The sequence below is a fragment of the Apaloderma vittatum genome, unplaced genomic scaffold (genome assembly GCF_000703405.1).
Source record: "Apaloderma vittatum isolate BGI_N311 unplaced genomic scaffold, ASM70340v1 scaffold3577, whole genome shotgun sequence".
In the NCBI taxonomy this organism is placed as follows: Eukaryota; Metazoa; Chordata; class Aves; order Trogoniformes; family Trogonidae; genus Apaloderma; species Apaloderma vittatum.
Window position 1 is genome coordinate 1 of NW_009726498.1, and position 14,009 is coordinate 14,009.

Sequence of the window (14,009 nt, forward strand, 5' to 3'; positions counted from 1 at the left end):
GTTTCACCAGAAGGACAAGCTGGAGAGTGGTCTCCTGTGGTACTCGTGTAAATTGCAGGCGAAAATAACCCAAGCCTGGAGGTGTTTTCCAAAGGCAGTGGCTCAGCTTTGGCTGGAGGTGACTTAAATACGGCAAATGTCTTCTTGGGGCCCTACCCTGCTTGCCAGCGTGTGCTGCGCTGCGTGGCTTTGGGAGCCTCGGGCTTCACCCCAGCACAGCGTGCTGGTCACTGCGACCTGCACCCTTGGGGGAGGTCTGTACCGCTAGGGATATCAAGAATCTACTAGTGATGATTATTAGATGACCTGTGTTTTATTAAAATTACAGGTTTGTGCTGATACAGATGACTTGTCAGAGCGGCAGGTGGGCTCACGTGCACATGTGAATGGTTTCATACATATACTGATGCAGGTGTTTTATTAACAGAAGAGTATCTGCAAAATGGCAACTGCTCAGAAGCCGAAGAATTGTATGGTACGTTTTTTTCCTTGGGTATTTCAGCGCAATGTATGACTTGAATTGGAAAAGCAGGGAGTTTTAGCTGAAATAACGCACCCAGGTGCTCTGTAATATTTCTTCACTTGAAAAATACAAACTACTTCAGCCTTTATGAATAAAGATGCTTAATAGTAAAGTTAGTGATCGTGCACTTGGGAGAGATCAGCTATGTCATAAAAACATAGTAACACCAAGTGTTAGGAATATGCTTAACTTTCCCTGAAAAGTATGACCTTCATAATTAATAAAAAGTGCAGCAGGCATTGGACTGGATTGTAGGTGGTACAGGTTTGTTGTTATGGACGGAGATTAATTCTTTTCTTTCTTAAACTTCCAGAGTGCGGTTGTTTTTCCTAGTAAAATAACTACTGAACAGCAGTCCCTGATGCTAGTGAAGAGGCTCCTGGCAGTCGCTGTATCCTGCATTACTTACCTGAGAGGAATCTTTCCTGAAAGTGCCTATGGAACAAGATACATGGATGGTAACAGGCTGATTTCGTTGTTCTTCACCAAATTTGTTGTTGCACAGTTGTTGGGAAGTTACCGAGTGTTGTTAAAGCGACTTGGTTGTCTTAATTAAAGGTCATAGCCACTTTCTGTGACTGTTACTGAAACTTCTCAGATACAGTCATTGTTGAATTTTTGTTAGGTAGTGGTGATGCTAATTGCAATTAAAACTATGCCAATACCTGTCAATAATGTTAATTTTGGATAATATTAATTTAGGGAATTAACTTCACTTTCTTGGCAATGTGGTTGTGTTTTGTCCTAAATAAATATGCAAATTGGATATTTTTTGTTTGTGTTTTTTTTTTTTTGAGATGTCTGTGTGAAAATTCTGAAGGAAGACAAGAGCTGTCCTGGCTCTTCTCAGCTGGTGAAATGGTATGTGAATTACAGTGCGTATATAACACTTCCATAGGGTGTCAATTCTGAAAGATACTGTTCTGGTTGTTTGCGGATAGAAAGAAAAAAGTTCTTTCAGTGGGTGGCACTTACTACGTTGACTTTTCTTTTAAGATGGAAAATCGAATCAGTAGAGATTTAGTTAACTTTTACAGTTGTGTTTCTAGAAAGGCTTACAGCTCGGTGCTTAGCAGGGCACAAATCTTTGTTCACAGAGTGCTTACACTTTACATTTAGTTTTTGTGGGTGTATGAGTGCTCAAGGGTGCACATAAATGCAAAAATCTAACCAGTAGCTCCTCTGTAGCTGAACAGGAGACGCAGTGTTAACATTTTGGGGTTTGAATGTAATGATCTTGCTCTCAGACTTGTGTAAGAAAGGCTGGAGGTATTTATTTTGATTTCCCTTCTGTTCACAATTACTGCAAGATTTGTTCCAAGTCAGCTCTCCTTGCTCTTTAGGAAAGAGTATATGCGGCTTTTGCCTTATAAACACGTTCCTATTTTTTGGTGCCTCTGTAAAGGCCATCCTTGCTCTTGTTGCACTTTAAGCAGCTGTAGTACCAGGTGAGGCACGGAAGAAGATGCTGCGTTCAGCAACGGGGGTTTGTGGCCCTTGAGTCTTCAGAGCTGTAGGTCTGAGTTCAGGTGTTGAAGGTGAAATTAGTCATCCGTGCTTTGTCACTAAGAGTCATCTGTGTGCTGTCACTAAGAGAGGAGTGGGGAAAAAGCTTCCTTCACTGTAACCTGGAATTTCTGAATTGGTCTTCTGTGGTAGAGGAATCTGAAGTGGTGCCAAGCTGGTTTCACCTTACCCCCCCACGTTAAACATTAGCGAGGGCAGTGGGGTGGCAGTCTGTGGATGCTGAGAAGGAAAAGCTCCCTGACTTTATGGGAAGGGTGTGCGCTGCCTGTTTGGAGTGTACAGGTGAGTAGCCTTTCTTGACTTAGCGTTAGGTACACACCAAAAGCAATTTTTCCTTGTTAACTGTATTCAAAAGAAGTGTTAGGAAAAGGTGAGGGTAAGTTTTGGTTCACTGTTTGGCTGTTTGCGTGTTATGTAAAAAGCTAATTGTAACATCTCGATGAAGGCAGTAGCATAGCTCCTTTGTCCTTTGGAGATGTCAGTGTTCAGCTGAGGTACTTTTAAACCGGTTAATGAATACACGTGTTAAAAGACGCTTGAAAGTGGTTGATGGGCAATTGCGTTGTGTTTTTACTGATAAACCGTTGACTTACAGACTGTATTTCTGCTTGCTCTGCAAAGAGGTTGGGATGATTTGGTGTTACAAAGATAGTCGTTGCTTGTGTCGCTACTAATAAGGTGCAGTAACAGAATAAGTATTCTGATAAGGCTAAACATGAGAATTTTGATTATTTTTTTTAACTATTTCATTTAATCAGAAGCAAAGCAAATGAAAATTAGATGGACAATGTTATTTGATTTTTGCAGGATGTTAGGATGCTATGATGCCTTGCAGAAGAAATATGTAAGTCCTCCAGTATCATTTGGCTGTTTTACTTGTATTGAAACATTAGTTTCTGTAAGACGGTTAGCTGCTTGCATAGTTATAGGGCTTCGTGGTTAGGGAATAGCTGAGCTTTAATAACTAGTTAGCTACCCTGTGGGATGCACAGACATTTCAGGATAATATACCTCATAAAGAGAAGTAAAGTCAGGGATATGAAGGAATTTTCTTCTCCTGGTTGAGGGAGTCCTTTCTTAAACCGTGCATGAAGAGGTTTGTCTTCAAGCAGGCCTTAGTTGTCTGTATTGCTTCCCACAGCTAGAGACCACAGACAGCTTGGTAAGCAGAAACGGGCTGTGGAATTGATTTAATGTTGTTTTTCTTTCTCTGATTATGTTTCTGACAGCTAAGAATGATTGTCCTGGCAGTAAGTATCTTTGAAAAGGTACACGTTTTTTAAGGTAAATGCTTAGAGGTATGTCTGGTTCTTACTTGGGTTCCTCTCTTTACTTTAAAAATACAGGTCTATGCCCATCCAGAAGATCCTCAGGTAAATCTGCTAGAATGTCTTACTGGATGCCTAATGACAATATGGGTATAGTGAGATGTGTATACAACCAGTAGTACTTAATATTCCCCTTATTGCACGTTAAAAAAAAAGAAACTGACGTATTAAAATATCAAATATAAGATTCACTAGAGCTAATCGGAATTGCCACGTAGTGAATTGCCTTGGAACATCGAGTTTATGATCTGGGTTATTCTCGGGCCGCTACAAGAAAACCAAAAAGTTGTTGCAGGTGCATCATCCTGACTGTGCGTAATGAGCTCAGGGAGCTTCTCTGTGCGAAACCCGGTATGCCTTAACTAGCCACTGGGGGTCACTGAGTCTCTGTTACGTGTGTGAAACGTTTTAAATTTAAAAAAAAACACGGTTAAAATCTTGAGTGTTTTGTTCTAAAAACTCGGGCTTGATGTTTCAGAATGTTTTATCCTGGTGATTCCTAGAAAATAATATGGATAACTTTTATTTAATGACAAGTATATACATTAATACTGTTAATTGTTCCATGCGTGTGAATCAGGTGGGAGTTGGGCTACCGTTGCATTTCTTTAAATGCAAGATTTATAGATGACTAGACAGAAGCAGAGCAGTAGTTTCCTTGACAGCTGATGGTTCAATAATTACTGGATTTGTTTGCAGACAATTACAGAATGTTACCACTTCAAATTCAAGTATACCCACAATGGGCCACTCCTGGATATCAGCAGGTACTGTCCCTGGGACTTTACTCTGTGGTTTTACAGTCCGTTTGCACGCACAGGAACGTGAAAACTTTGGATTTTACCTGTTTGGTATTTCCTTTTTTAATTCTCAATCCTAAGACTAATTTTAGCAGCATATACTATTAGCTTGGTGTTATTCTTGAAATAAAACTAATCATTTTGTCAGATTATGCTCATATTTTAAAGTATCTACACAAAAGATGATTCTTAGGGAGTTCAATACTTTCTGACCAGGTTCTTTAAGATATTCCATGTGTGGAGAGTGAAATGTTTAATATCAGATTTACTTATCCAAAGTTTCTTGATACTACGTAGGATTTCTCGTCTAGCAGAGCTGATACGTTTGTAGTGCATTGTCAGGGTATTTTGGAAGCTACACTTAGCTATTGCAGTACACGGTTCATTCAGTACTAGTGGGATTCCTCTGCCTGGGCTCTATAATGTGCTCAGCGTCACGACCCTGGGCATCCAGGCACTGGTTGAGGCCAGCTCCAGCCCATTGCTCTTTCGGAAATTCTTTTGTTAGTCGTTTAGTTCTTATGCTCGTCGCGCTGAGCCGCATAGTCGCTCCCCTCATCCTGGTCTGGCTAATGCGAGAAGATATTCACACGGTTTTAGTGAACTCAAGGAGAAACATTTACGGCACCAGTTGAGCCGCTCAAACTGACGGAGCTGTTTATCTGCAGGGACGGCCATGCTCGGGTGCCCTGTGTGTTCAGATAAAGTCAGCTTTTCTGTGCAGCAGCTGGGGGCGGTGTGCCCGGTGCGGCTCCCTCAGCCTAGCCACCCTTGCCCGTCTCCTCGGAGCCTTCTTTCATTGTCGGGGTTTACTGGTCAGTCACAGCTGCAAGGACACATCTTCTTCTAAGACAAGTAATTGAAATGTAGCAAGCTCATGCCTAACGAACTTCGAGATTTCTTCCTGCATAAAATGCTTTTTAAATTTTAAAAAAAAAAAAAAAAAAAAAAAGGCAGTGCTGCAGGCCTGGCTACCTTGGACTGAATCTAGTTACCTCTAAACCAGGCTGTAAGTTGTGTAAAAACCACTGGTGGGAAGGGATGCAAGATGTGCCTCAGCCACACCGTGGTGTATTAGCATAAATTCACGCCAGACTAATTTGAAAATATGAGGTGTGACCCTACTTCTGGTTCTGTGATTCTATGATTTTCTGACATGCTGCATGGAAAGAGATAACCACCTGCAGAGGGTAAGACGTTTGAAACCATTGAAGTTAAGGGCGTGCTTCCAGAAGAAAGGGTCATCCAGTGACATAACTCACGTTTTGTTACCCTTTGCTTGGCAGATGAGCTCCTTGGGTGCCTCTCGGCTGCGTAGCTGTGAGGAGGAGCATTTTTAGTGGCAGTAAGGAAGGATTCGGGTCAGCTCTTGGTAGGACAGGCCTGTGGAAGTGAGAGCTGGATGCAAGGAGTCCCTTAGGCAGGCGTTTTCTTTATCAGTAACCGTTCTTGTCAAAATCAACAGCATCCCTTGTTTTATTGAAGGGAAAGCAAGCGTGTAAGACTTCACAGAGCTGGGGCTTTCGAAAGTACCTACCTGTTTCTTCTTTCTTTCGGATTGGGTGGTTTTTTAAGCACTGTGTAATCTAAAACACAGATGTTGAACCGTAACCTTTTCCTGATGTCTCTGCCTCGGGATTTGATCTTCCAAGAGGCAGAGAACACGCAGGTCACTTAGTGAAATTGCAGCGCTTGTACTTTGAGACCTTAGGCAATGAGTGTGATGTCTGCGTCTGGCGTTCGTAGACTGTTAAACAGTTGTGTGTCTTGGTACTAGAAACAGTTAATTCTGCATAAAAAGAAAAAAAGCACCAATAAATACTTTGTTCATTTTTAGTACAACCAAAAGGAATGATTCTACCATCACCTGTGCAGACACCAAGAAAGCGAGTATCCTCCTCATTCGCAAGATTTACGTCCTGATGCAAAACCTGAGTCCGTTGCCGAATGACGTTTGCCTGACTATGAAGCTGTTTTATTATGATGAAGGTAATATTTTCGTATTACCTTGATTTATCAGCTATATTCAGGCATTGGAAAACAATTCACAGAAATGTTTTAATGTGTTTTCTTTATGGTTGCTGGAAGTTGTTAAAATGTCGTTATTTTACGTGTGTCAGTTTCTCACGATGACTTAGGACATCCAAGGAGAACAGATTTGATCTCACTCTCCACGGACTTGTCACCAACTTCATTGGAGCAAGGATTTCAGGATCTTTTAAAAATGAATTTGAGTTTTCCTGAGCATGTTGGGATGTAATGTGTTTGCCAGACCGGTTGTAGTTTGAATGACTATTTAAATGTCGAGCTCTGCTTTCAGAATGTGTTACTGCTTTCTAACGTGAAATCAGAGCTTCTAGCTCATCTCTTTGCACATACAAACTGTCAGGTAGCTCTAACTGGGTGTTGCCTGTTGTACAGGGGGAAACACTATCACTTAGTACAATTTGAATATTGATTATTCTTCTCTCCACACCTTTTTTTATGTATCGCCTTTCATTTAATGAGGGGAAGAGAAAAGAGTACTTTTGCCACACGAGTTAAATTTTACAAGGGTGTATTTTGTTCTAACGCATTGAATCAATTCTTTCCTGCAGTTACACCGCCCGATTACCAGCCTCCTGGCTTTAAGGAGGGAGAATGTGAGGGGATGATATTTGAAGGGGAGCCTATGTATCTGAATGTGGGTGAAGTGCCAACACCTTTTCATATGCTGAAAGTTAAAGTTACCACTGAAAAACAACGAATGGAAGGTGTTGATAAAAGCATCCTAAAGCAGGGAGAGACTAATGCGCCTCTCCAGGTGCTCAGAGTGGACGGAGATGATCCAGAAGAAGAGAACCAGGACATGAAGGTAAGAGTGCAAATGTTTTGTGCAGAGATTTCTCAAGATCTATAGTCTAGAAAAGCGCTGTTAATTGTTCTGCTGTGTTTTGCTGTAACATTAATAAAAACCTCTGTGTTTCCAGATGTACATAAGCAAGACAGTGTCTTTGATACAGTTTTGCTTTAATTTTATAGCCTTAGTTAGCAATTGGTGGTTGCTAAAGCAGTACGGAGCAGGTGCACCAGCACACCACCTGGCAGCAGCAGCACTGTTGGTAGTTGTGTCTCCGGGGCCCTGAGAGGAGCTGCAGGTGGAGGAGCGGAGGGACAGCTTTGTGCTGTGTGTACAAGTGCCCTTTCTGCAGCTCCACGTGCAGAGCACTGCTAGAGCCTCCCCGGAGCTCTCCCATACCAGCCCCAAGCGAGATGCTGCAGCCGGACAATACTAACCGGCAGTAAATTCGCTTGGGGTTCCTCTCGCACAGCAGTACGTGTACAGGTGGTGAAAGTTAAACCTCGTTCTGTCTGGCGTGAGGACCTGCTGGAGCCGTTCAGCCTCCTGCTGGGGTGCCCGAGGTGTCTCCTGGGGCTGCGTGTGTTGAGCTCTGGCAATTTCAGGCAGATTCCTGGGATCGGCGGGCGACAGGCAGCAAATACCTTCAGTCCTGGTAGAACGTGTAAATTTGTGTGCTGGGCTGCGCTGGCTGGAGGTGAGAGGAGGCCAAGCTTCAGTGCTTCTGGCCCCTGCCCCTCAATTAACATTTCTAACAGGGGTCCTGCAGGTGGTGAGGTGGAAGTAACCTGCTTGGCCTTCTAAACCCGCGGGTGCCTCTGAATTGCTGGTTCCCTGGTGATAGCAAGGCGGTAATCGATGCACTGACAGTGTTTGTTCAGTACCTTTGTTGGAATTTTAATATTTTTTACAGATGTTTTTCTTGGTAGTTGAATCAAAATGTGTGCTTGCATTAATAATTAAGTAATGCTGACCTAGCCTGTGCATTCCATGTCAGATTCAATTATTTCAGTACAGTTTGTTCCACTCAGAATCCATTTAATAAGCTTTGGCCCTGAGCATCTGAGTACACCCCCCCTTTCTTACTTGGCTGCAGTAAATGATAGACCTTTGTCTTAATCTAGGATGATCCTGTCTTGGATAATAAGGCAGAAGATAGGAAAGATGTAAATATTTCAGAAGCTCAAGGTACTGTTCATATGTATTTTTCAAGTCTCTTCAGTTTGTACCTCTTTTTCCTCATGTTACTAAAATGGAAATTTGGTTTTCTGACATAGGCCACTATATTAAAATTTACATTCCGTTTTCTTCGTGCGCATTGCTATGCCTTTATTTTCTACCATGGCTTTCTTCTGTGGTTAGCAAATGCATGATTTCCTGTTTCTGTTCTAAAATGCTGCTCTTCTGTTCCATTTTATCAGAAAAGTTAAATTTAATAGATTATATAGGAGTATTGCTTTGTTTTTCTATTATTATTACTGTTATTTTTACTAATATACTTTATTTCCACATAAAGCTTGCAGAGTTATTGCGCTCTTGAGTTCATCACTGCAGATAGGGAGCAGAATTCCCTGTGCAAAAAAAGCCCCAACAGTCCAGGTGTATTTTTGTGTAAATCACAGCTGTTGGGACTGTATCCTCACAGCCTCAGCCACTAAAATTGAGCAGAAGTATGGCTTTTAGCTACCTTTTTTCCTTAAGCTCTAACTACAATAGGACCACAATAGGTTTGATTCTGCAATCCACACATGCTTCAGTCTGTGTGGTTGGGAAGGAACCCAGAGCGTAAGGGCTCGTGTCCACAGCAGAGTTTTTATGTTGTGGTGGACGGAAAAAATCCGTGTCTGTAAGACGTGTATTCTTCTGTGAAAGGAAGTTGTTCGTTGCTGTGGTTTGCTCTTCCTGATACGATCAGCAACTTCATCTCCAAATAGGTTTTGTTTCATGACTGATTTGTGTGATTCTGTTTGTGCTGCTGGCTCTTCTAGTGCCTTTCCTAGCTGCTTGCTCTCACAGCTTACGGTGCACCTGCGTGCCCCTTTCCCTTGCTGTGTACATGGAGCATTTTCAAAATTGCAAGTAAACGTTTTTAAGTTCAGTTTTAATAGGTGCAGGTTCTAGCAAAGTGTTTGTGTTGGTAGGAATCTCAACAAACTGAGTTTCCCCAAGTAAAATCCCAACACTGTAAAAAGTGTCCATGTAAAACTATGCAAACAATGTGAGTAGCAGCAAAAAAACAAATTCCAGGTGGAAGCCTATGAGGCAGCATTTCTCAAGAAGGTACCAAAGCCATTTACTTCTGTATTATTTAAAAAAAGGAAATCGTATAACAATGTCAATAAGCAGTTGAACGAAGAGCTCTGCGGAGAGGATAAATGAAACCTTATGTTTTGGAAGCTCTCTGAGGATTCTTTAATGCTGCAAGGCAAAGCTGCCTTCTCCCTTGTTATCAAATAAGCAATTATGTTCTTCCTGCTACGCAGGACATTAGGAAGTTGCCTGCTCATCCTTTCTGACAAAAAGCAGCAGCATTTGTCTTGCTGGATTTCTCTTAGCCGTTACAGATAGATATATTCTGTGGTGTTTGCTTACAGTCGTGTACATGTCCTCTACTGTAAGCTCTGAATGGAGAGTAAAATAACTGTCCGGGCTCCGTCAGCCTGACCGCAGCTGCTACACGCACTCCACTGCTGTGTTGGGTTTTTTAATCAGTGCCCCAGGATGTGGAATCATAGAATCAGACTCAGACTGTCTCAAATTCAAAACACGAGGCTGCAAACTCTATCCTTGGGGATCTCTGTGAGCAGAAGTTTCCCGTTTAAGATTTTAGAGAAAGTAGGAGGAAAAATAGATGATTTATCTTCAGGTTTCCCAAGGTTGTTCAAAGGTGGAACTTTGCTACCAGATGAACTGAGGAATGAGTTGCTGTTTGTTGATCTGCTCCTCTTAGAGAGGCTGTAGAGGAAGCATCCAGACAATACTGGTACCTGTTTGCTGCACATAAACTTAGCAAAGAAAAGTCAAAAGGGGAAATAAGTGCCCTTTCTAGAAGATTAAGTAGAGATTGTGTGGATCAATAAGCTCAGAAAAGCCTTGATGTGAAACAGGATAGGTAAAGGAATGCAGTTTTCAAGGCTGTGATGTAAAGAACCCAAGCTTTATCACCAAGATCTAGGGGGTGGAAACCTCCTTTATTTGGATGAGAAGCCAGCGTGAAAAGCTTTTTTTTCTGTAGCAGTGGTAGATGCTTCTGTGGAGACCAAGTGTATGTGGCACTCATAGAAGAAATGCCCATTAGTGCTGCTGCTTGCGCTATTCACTCTTCTTAACGCATTTCCCTAAAATTGCATCTGCTTTGAAATATAACTCTGGTTCTGCAGGCTTCAGAAATACCATTTTCCCTAAAAACCTTCAGGCACGCCGTTTTCCACATGACTATAGAAGTGCAAAAAAATCTCTGGAACTGACTGTTCGTTCTTTGGGGCCTGTTCACGTGGCTGCAGGGAACTGTCGGTGCCAGTGGGCTCAGAATACGCAGACGCTGTGCTGGGGTGAGTGGCCCCACGGCGTTTCTTGCCCATCCCACAGCACAAAACAGGCTCGTGAGGCTTTTTCCTTGGAAGCCAATCCCAGAGTGGATGAGCCTTTAGCAGTACAGTGGATAAATGAGTATGGGGGTCGAGCCCACTCTTAGAATCCTAGAATCCTTCAGGTTGGAAAAGCCCCCTGGGCTCATCGAGTCCAACCACTGCCCCTGCTCTGCAAAGCTCACCCTAAACCATCTCCCCCAGCCCCACATCTCAGCGAGCTTTAAACACCTCCAGGGATGGGACCCAGCCCCCTCTCCGGGCAGCCTGTGCCAGCGGCTGACTGCTCTTGCTGGGAAAAACTTTTCCTACTGTCCAATGTAACCCTGCCCTGGTGCCGCCTGAAGCCGTTCCGTACTGTTTCATCACCAACTACCCGTGAGAAGAGACCAGCCCCAGCCTCTCCACACCGTCCTGTCAGGCAGTTGCAGAGAGTGATGAGGTCTCCCCTTGGCCTCCTCTTCTTCAAATTAAACTCTTCCAAAGATCCTGGGTGTAAGTCTGTACTACTTAGTGTAAGCATCTCTTGTGTGCCTGCAATAAGAAGTTGTGATGGGAAATCACTGCATTTAAGATGTGAGAAAGCATCATGCTTGGTGCTGATAAGGACTTATAAAGTGCACGTGTTCCTTGTGACAGAACATCAGTGTTAAGAGGCAGTTTGTGTGTCGTCAACGGTGTGACTTCTTATTTAACTCTTTTTTTTTTTTTTTTTTAAGAACCAAGTTTAACTTGTGAGGAGGACAAAGTTATGAAGGCTGGAGGCAACCGGAGTCTATATGTTTCTAATCCTCAGGTATGAGAACTGCCCTCTGTCCTTTTCAGCTTTTACCACTCTGCGTTCTCACTTTGAGTAATCTGCTCGAGATTTATTTGCCACAGCCAGTATTTCCAGCAAAAAAAGTGCCTTTACATTTTCCTCTCTGGTTAGTATTATAAAGCAATCAAAAGCAATAACAAAAGGCTGTTCCTCAGCACTGCATTTTGCAAACCAGACAGGTCGTCTCACTGACATTAAGAGAAATGGGAACGTAATTTCCATGTTCATAAACTGCCATAATTAACTGCTCTGCCTAATAGAAATTTCGCTGCTAATTCTGACAGACCGAAACTTGTTTAAAGGTTGGTTAAAACTTCAGATTTGCATTTATTATTCAGACTTGAAACTTGGGCTGTCGCAAAATGACGTCATTTAACTGTAGAGGACAGCTTCAAACAGAGCAGCCCCAGGTACCCGTGAGTGACTTACTGTATGAAAACAACCGATGCTTTGATCCCTCGGGGCTCGTTGGCACGTTGAGCTCTAAAGAGCGCAGTGCCTTCAGTGCATACGCTCCCATGTTGAAATTTTGGCTCCAGCGCTGTGGTGAGTGGAGCCAGAGCTCTCTGCGAGCCACAGCACTGAACCCTCCTATAGCCTCTGATACGTATTTCTCTTGCTTTCGTAAGGCAAAGTCTGTCTTCTGATTTTAGGTCGATCATTTGGCAAGTAAGACGTCTGAACTTAACGTGTCGGAGAGCAGGACAAGAAGTGGAAGGATCTTTCAAGCCAGCACTGTTAGTACCATTTTTTTCTCTTTTCTACTTCTGTTCTTTTTTTTAAGCCTTTTTCTGTTCCAAATAGTGAATACAACTCGAAGCTTTAATACATTTCGTGCTGGCAGAACGAAATTCTCATCACTTCAGAAACACCCATAAAATTCAAAAGTTTGGATTCTTAGTGTCAGGAAAAAAATAAATCTGTTGCAAAGAGTGAGAAGGTGAGCGTGGATACAGTTAAAACAAGTTGAGAAAGACTCTTTAGGATTGATTTCTATCTTCAAAATGGCTTTAGCCAGATTCCCCACTGGTTTCACCCCCAGCCCAGCGTACCACGTGCTTGGTAGTGATCTTACTTGGAAAACACGAGGCCAAAATTCTAACCTCAGCTCTGTGACTCACTCGTGCCAAGAAAAATCGGTTATTTCTTTACTCACGTTGCAGCAGACAAGTCCTGTAGTTGGTGCTGCTTGTGAGGAGCCCAGTTCCTCCAGCCTTGGTGGAGCAGAGTTGTCTTCAGGGTGGAATCTGGCCTTTGGTGGTGGCATTGGGGGGCTCCCTCTGGCTGCTGCCTTTGCCGACTGCCTTTGGTCGCTCCAGCTTTGTGAGACGCTGAGGGGCCTTCGCAAGACCTCAGCATCTGGTACTTGTCAGTGTTGGTGGTTCCTGGTGGGTGCCCCTCAGAAGAAGCTGGGGTGAGGGCTGCCATCCTGGTCACTGAGGGCTCTTCATGTGCCGTCGGGAGGGGAAATTCCTTGTCAGGGCCGCGGAAATCCCTGTCCCTGCTCGGGAGAGCTCTTTGGTGATTTCTGGTGCCATGGTTGTGTGAGGATTCATCCTGCCCAGCTCGATCCTTGCCAACTAAGAGTTGCCTTAATTCTGTTAAGGCAGATAGAAATCAAGCCTGAGAGCGTGCAAGATTCGCTCCTCGGCAGAACGTTCTAAAGAAATCCAGAAGAGAAATCGATCTGTGTCTTAAAAGTACCCGCGTATGGGCGCTGTGTGTGAAAAGAGCCATCGGAGTTTGCAGCAAATCCCTGGAGATGTTAAGTTCTGAATACAACGCTGTAGATTCAGTCTTTTTGTGAAGTACTACTTACTGCAGAATAGATTATTTTTAATTTTTTTTTTTTGCTTTCAACCCCAGGGTCATGCATTTTTTTCTTATTTACTGATGCAAAAGGGAAAAAAAAAAATAAAACCCCAACGAAAACGCCACCATTGATCTGTACGCTCATCATCACTTCTCCCGTGAGAAGCTTGCCCGTGCCACAGAGCAGGCCACGGTCTGGGCTGTGCCACAACCTGTGACGCGCTCTTTGTGTTCCCTCGGCAGGTTCACCAGCTCGAACTCTCGTCTAGTCAAGACGTGCTGCCAAAACGGAGGAAGATCAGTGAACCGAAGGAGCAGTTTTAGATCCCCTGCTCCCCGCTGGTTGCTTACCGAGTTCTCCGCACCTTTCCCGTTTTGTCGTTTAACGTATTTAAGTTTGTTCGTATTTAAATATCTTTTAGGGATCTCTCCTGTTCCCTGGGTAGTCAGAATGGAGAATATTTTAAGGAAAGAAAAATCTGCCAAGAAGCCCGGCTGAAGAAATCTGAACTTGTTTTTATTTTCGTAGGAGGCTGTGCCCGTCAGGACACACAGAATCTGGTACCTGACTGCCGGTGTAACCGAGAGAATTCCTGTAACGAGGTGATCTGGGGGATCTGACTCCCTGCTTGTAACGTGTTTAAATCCCGATGGTGATTTTGTTGCGGGCAATAATGTTACACAAGGCTTCCCCGCGGCTTTGGGCTCTGCTTTGAAGCTGAGGAACCTCCCAGCCTTATGGGACGCAGAACCCCGGAGTCTTGGGTTAATTT

General features: G+C 43.4%; 1 protein-coding gene across 1 annotated transcript; it reads left to right on the top strand.

Annotated features, from left to right (window-relative positions):
- The first annotated feature begins 442 nt into the window (after positions 1–442).
- Positions 443–13,560, top strand: HORMAD1 (HORMA domain containing 1). Its single transcript, XM_009873289.1, has 13 exons — positions 443–475; positions 837–981; positions 1,321–1,384; positions 2,858–2,894; positions 3,280–3,300; positions 3,397–3,423; positions 4,078–4,145; positions 6,016–6,167; positions 6,776–7,032; positions 8,142–8,205; positions 11,324–11,400; positions 12,078–12,161; positions 13,480–13,560. The coding sequence occupies exons 1-13, from the start codon at positions 443–445 to the stop codon at positions 13,558–13,560; spliced, it is 1,110 nt and encodes a 369-aa protein (XP_009871591.1).
- The last annotated feature ends 449 nt before the right edge of the window (positions 13,561–14,009 follow it).

Excerpts from the sequence above, each read along its gene's own strand:
- HORMAD1 (XM_009873289.1), top strand. The coding sequence starts at position 443 with ATGGCAACTGCTCAGAAGCCGAAGAATTGTATG. Across the intron at positions 4,146-6,015 it reads CCACTCCTGGATATCAGCAG|TACAACCAAAAGGAATGATT; the intron begins GTACTGTCCCTG and ends GTTCATTTTTAG. Across the intron at positions 6,168-6,775 it reads GCTGTTTTATTATGATGAAG|TTACACCGCCCGATTACCAG; the intron begins GTAATATTTTCG and ends TCTTTCCTGCAG.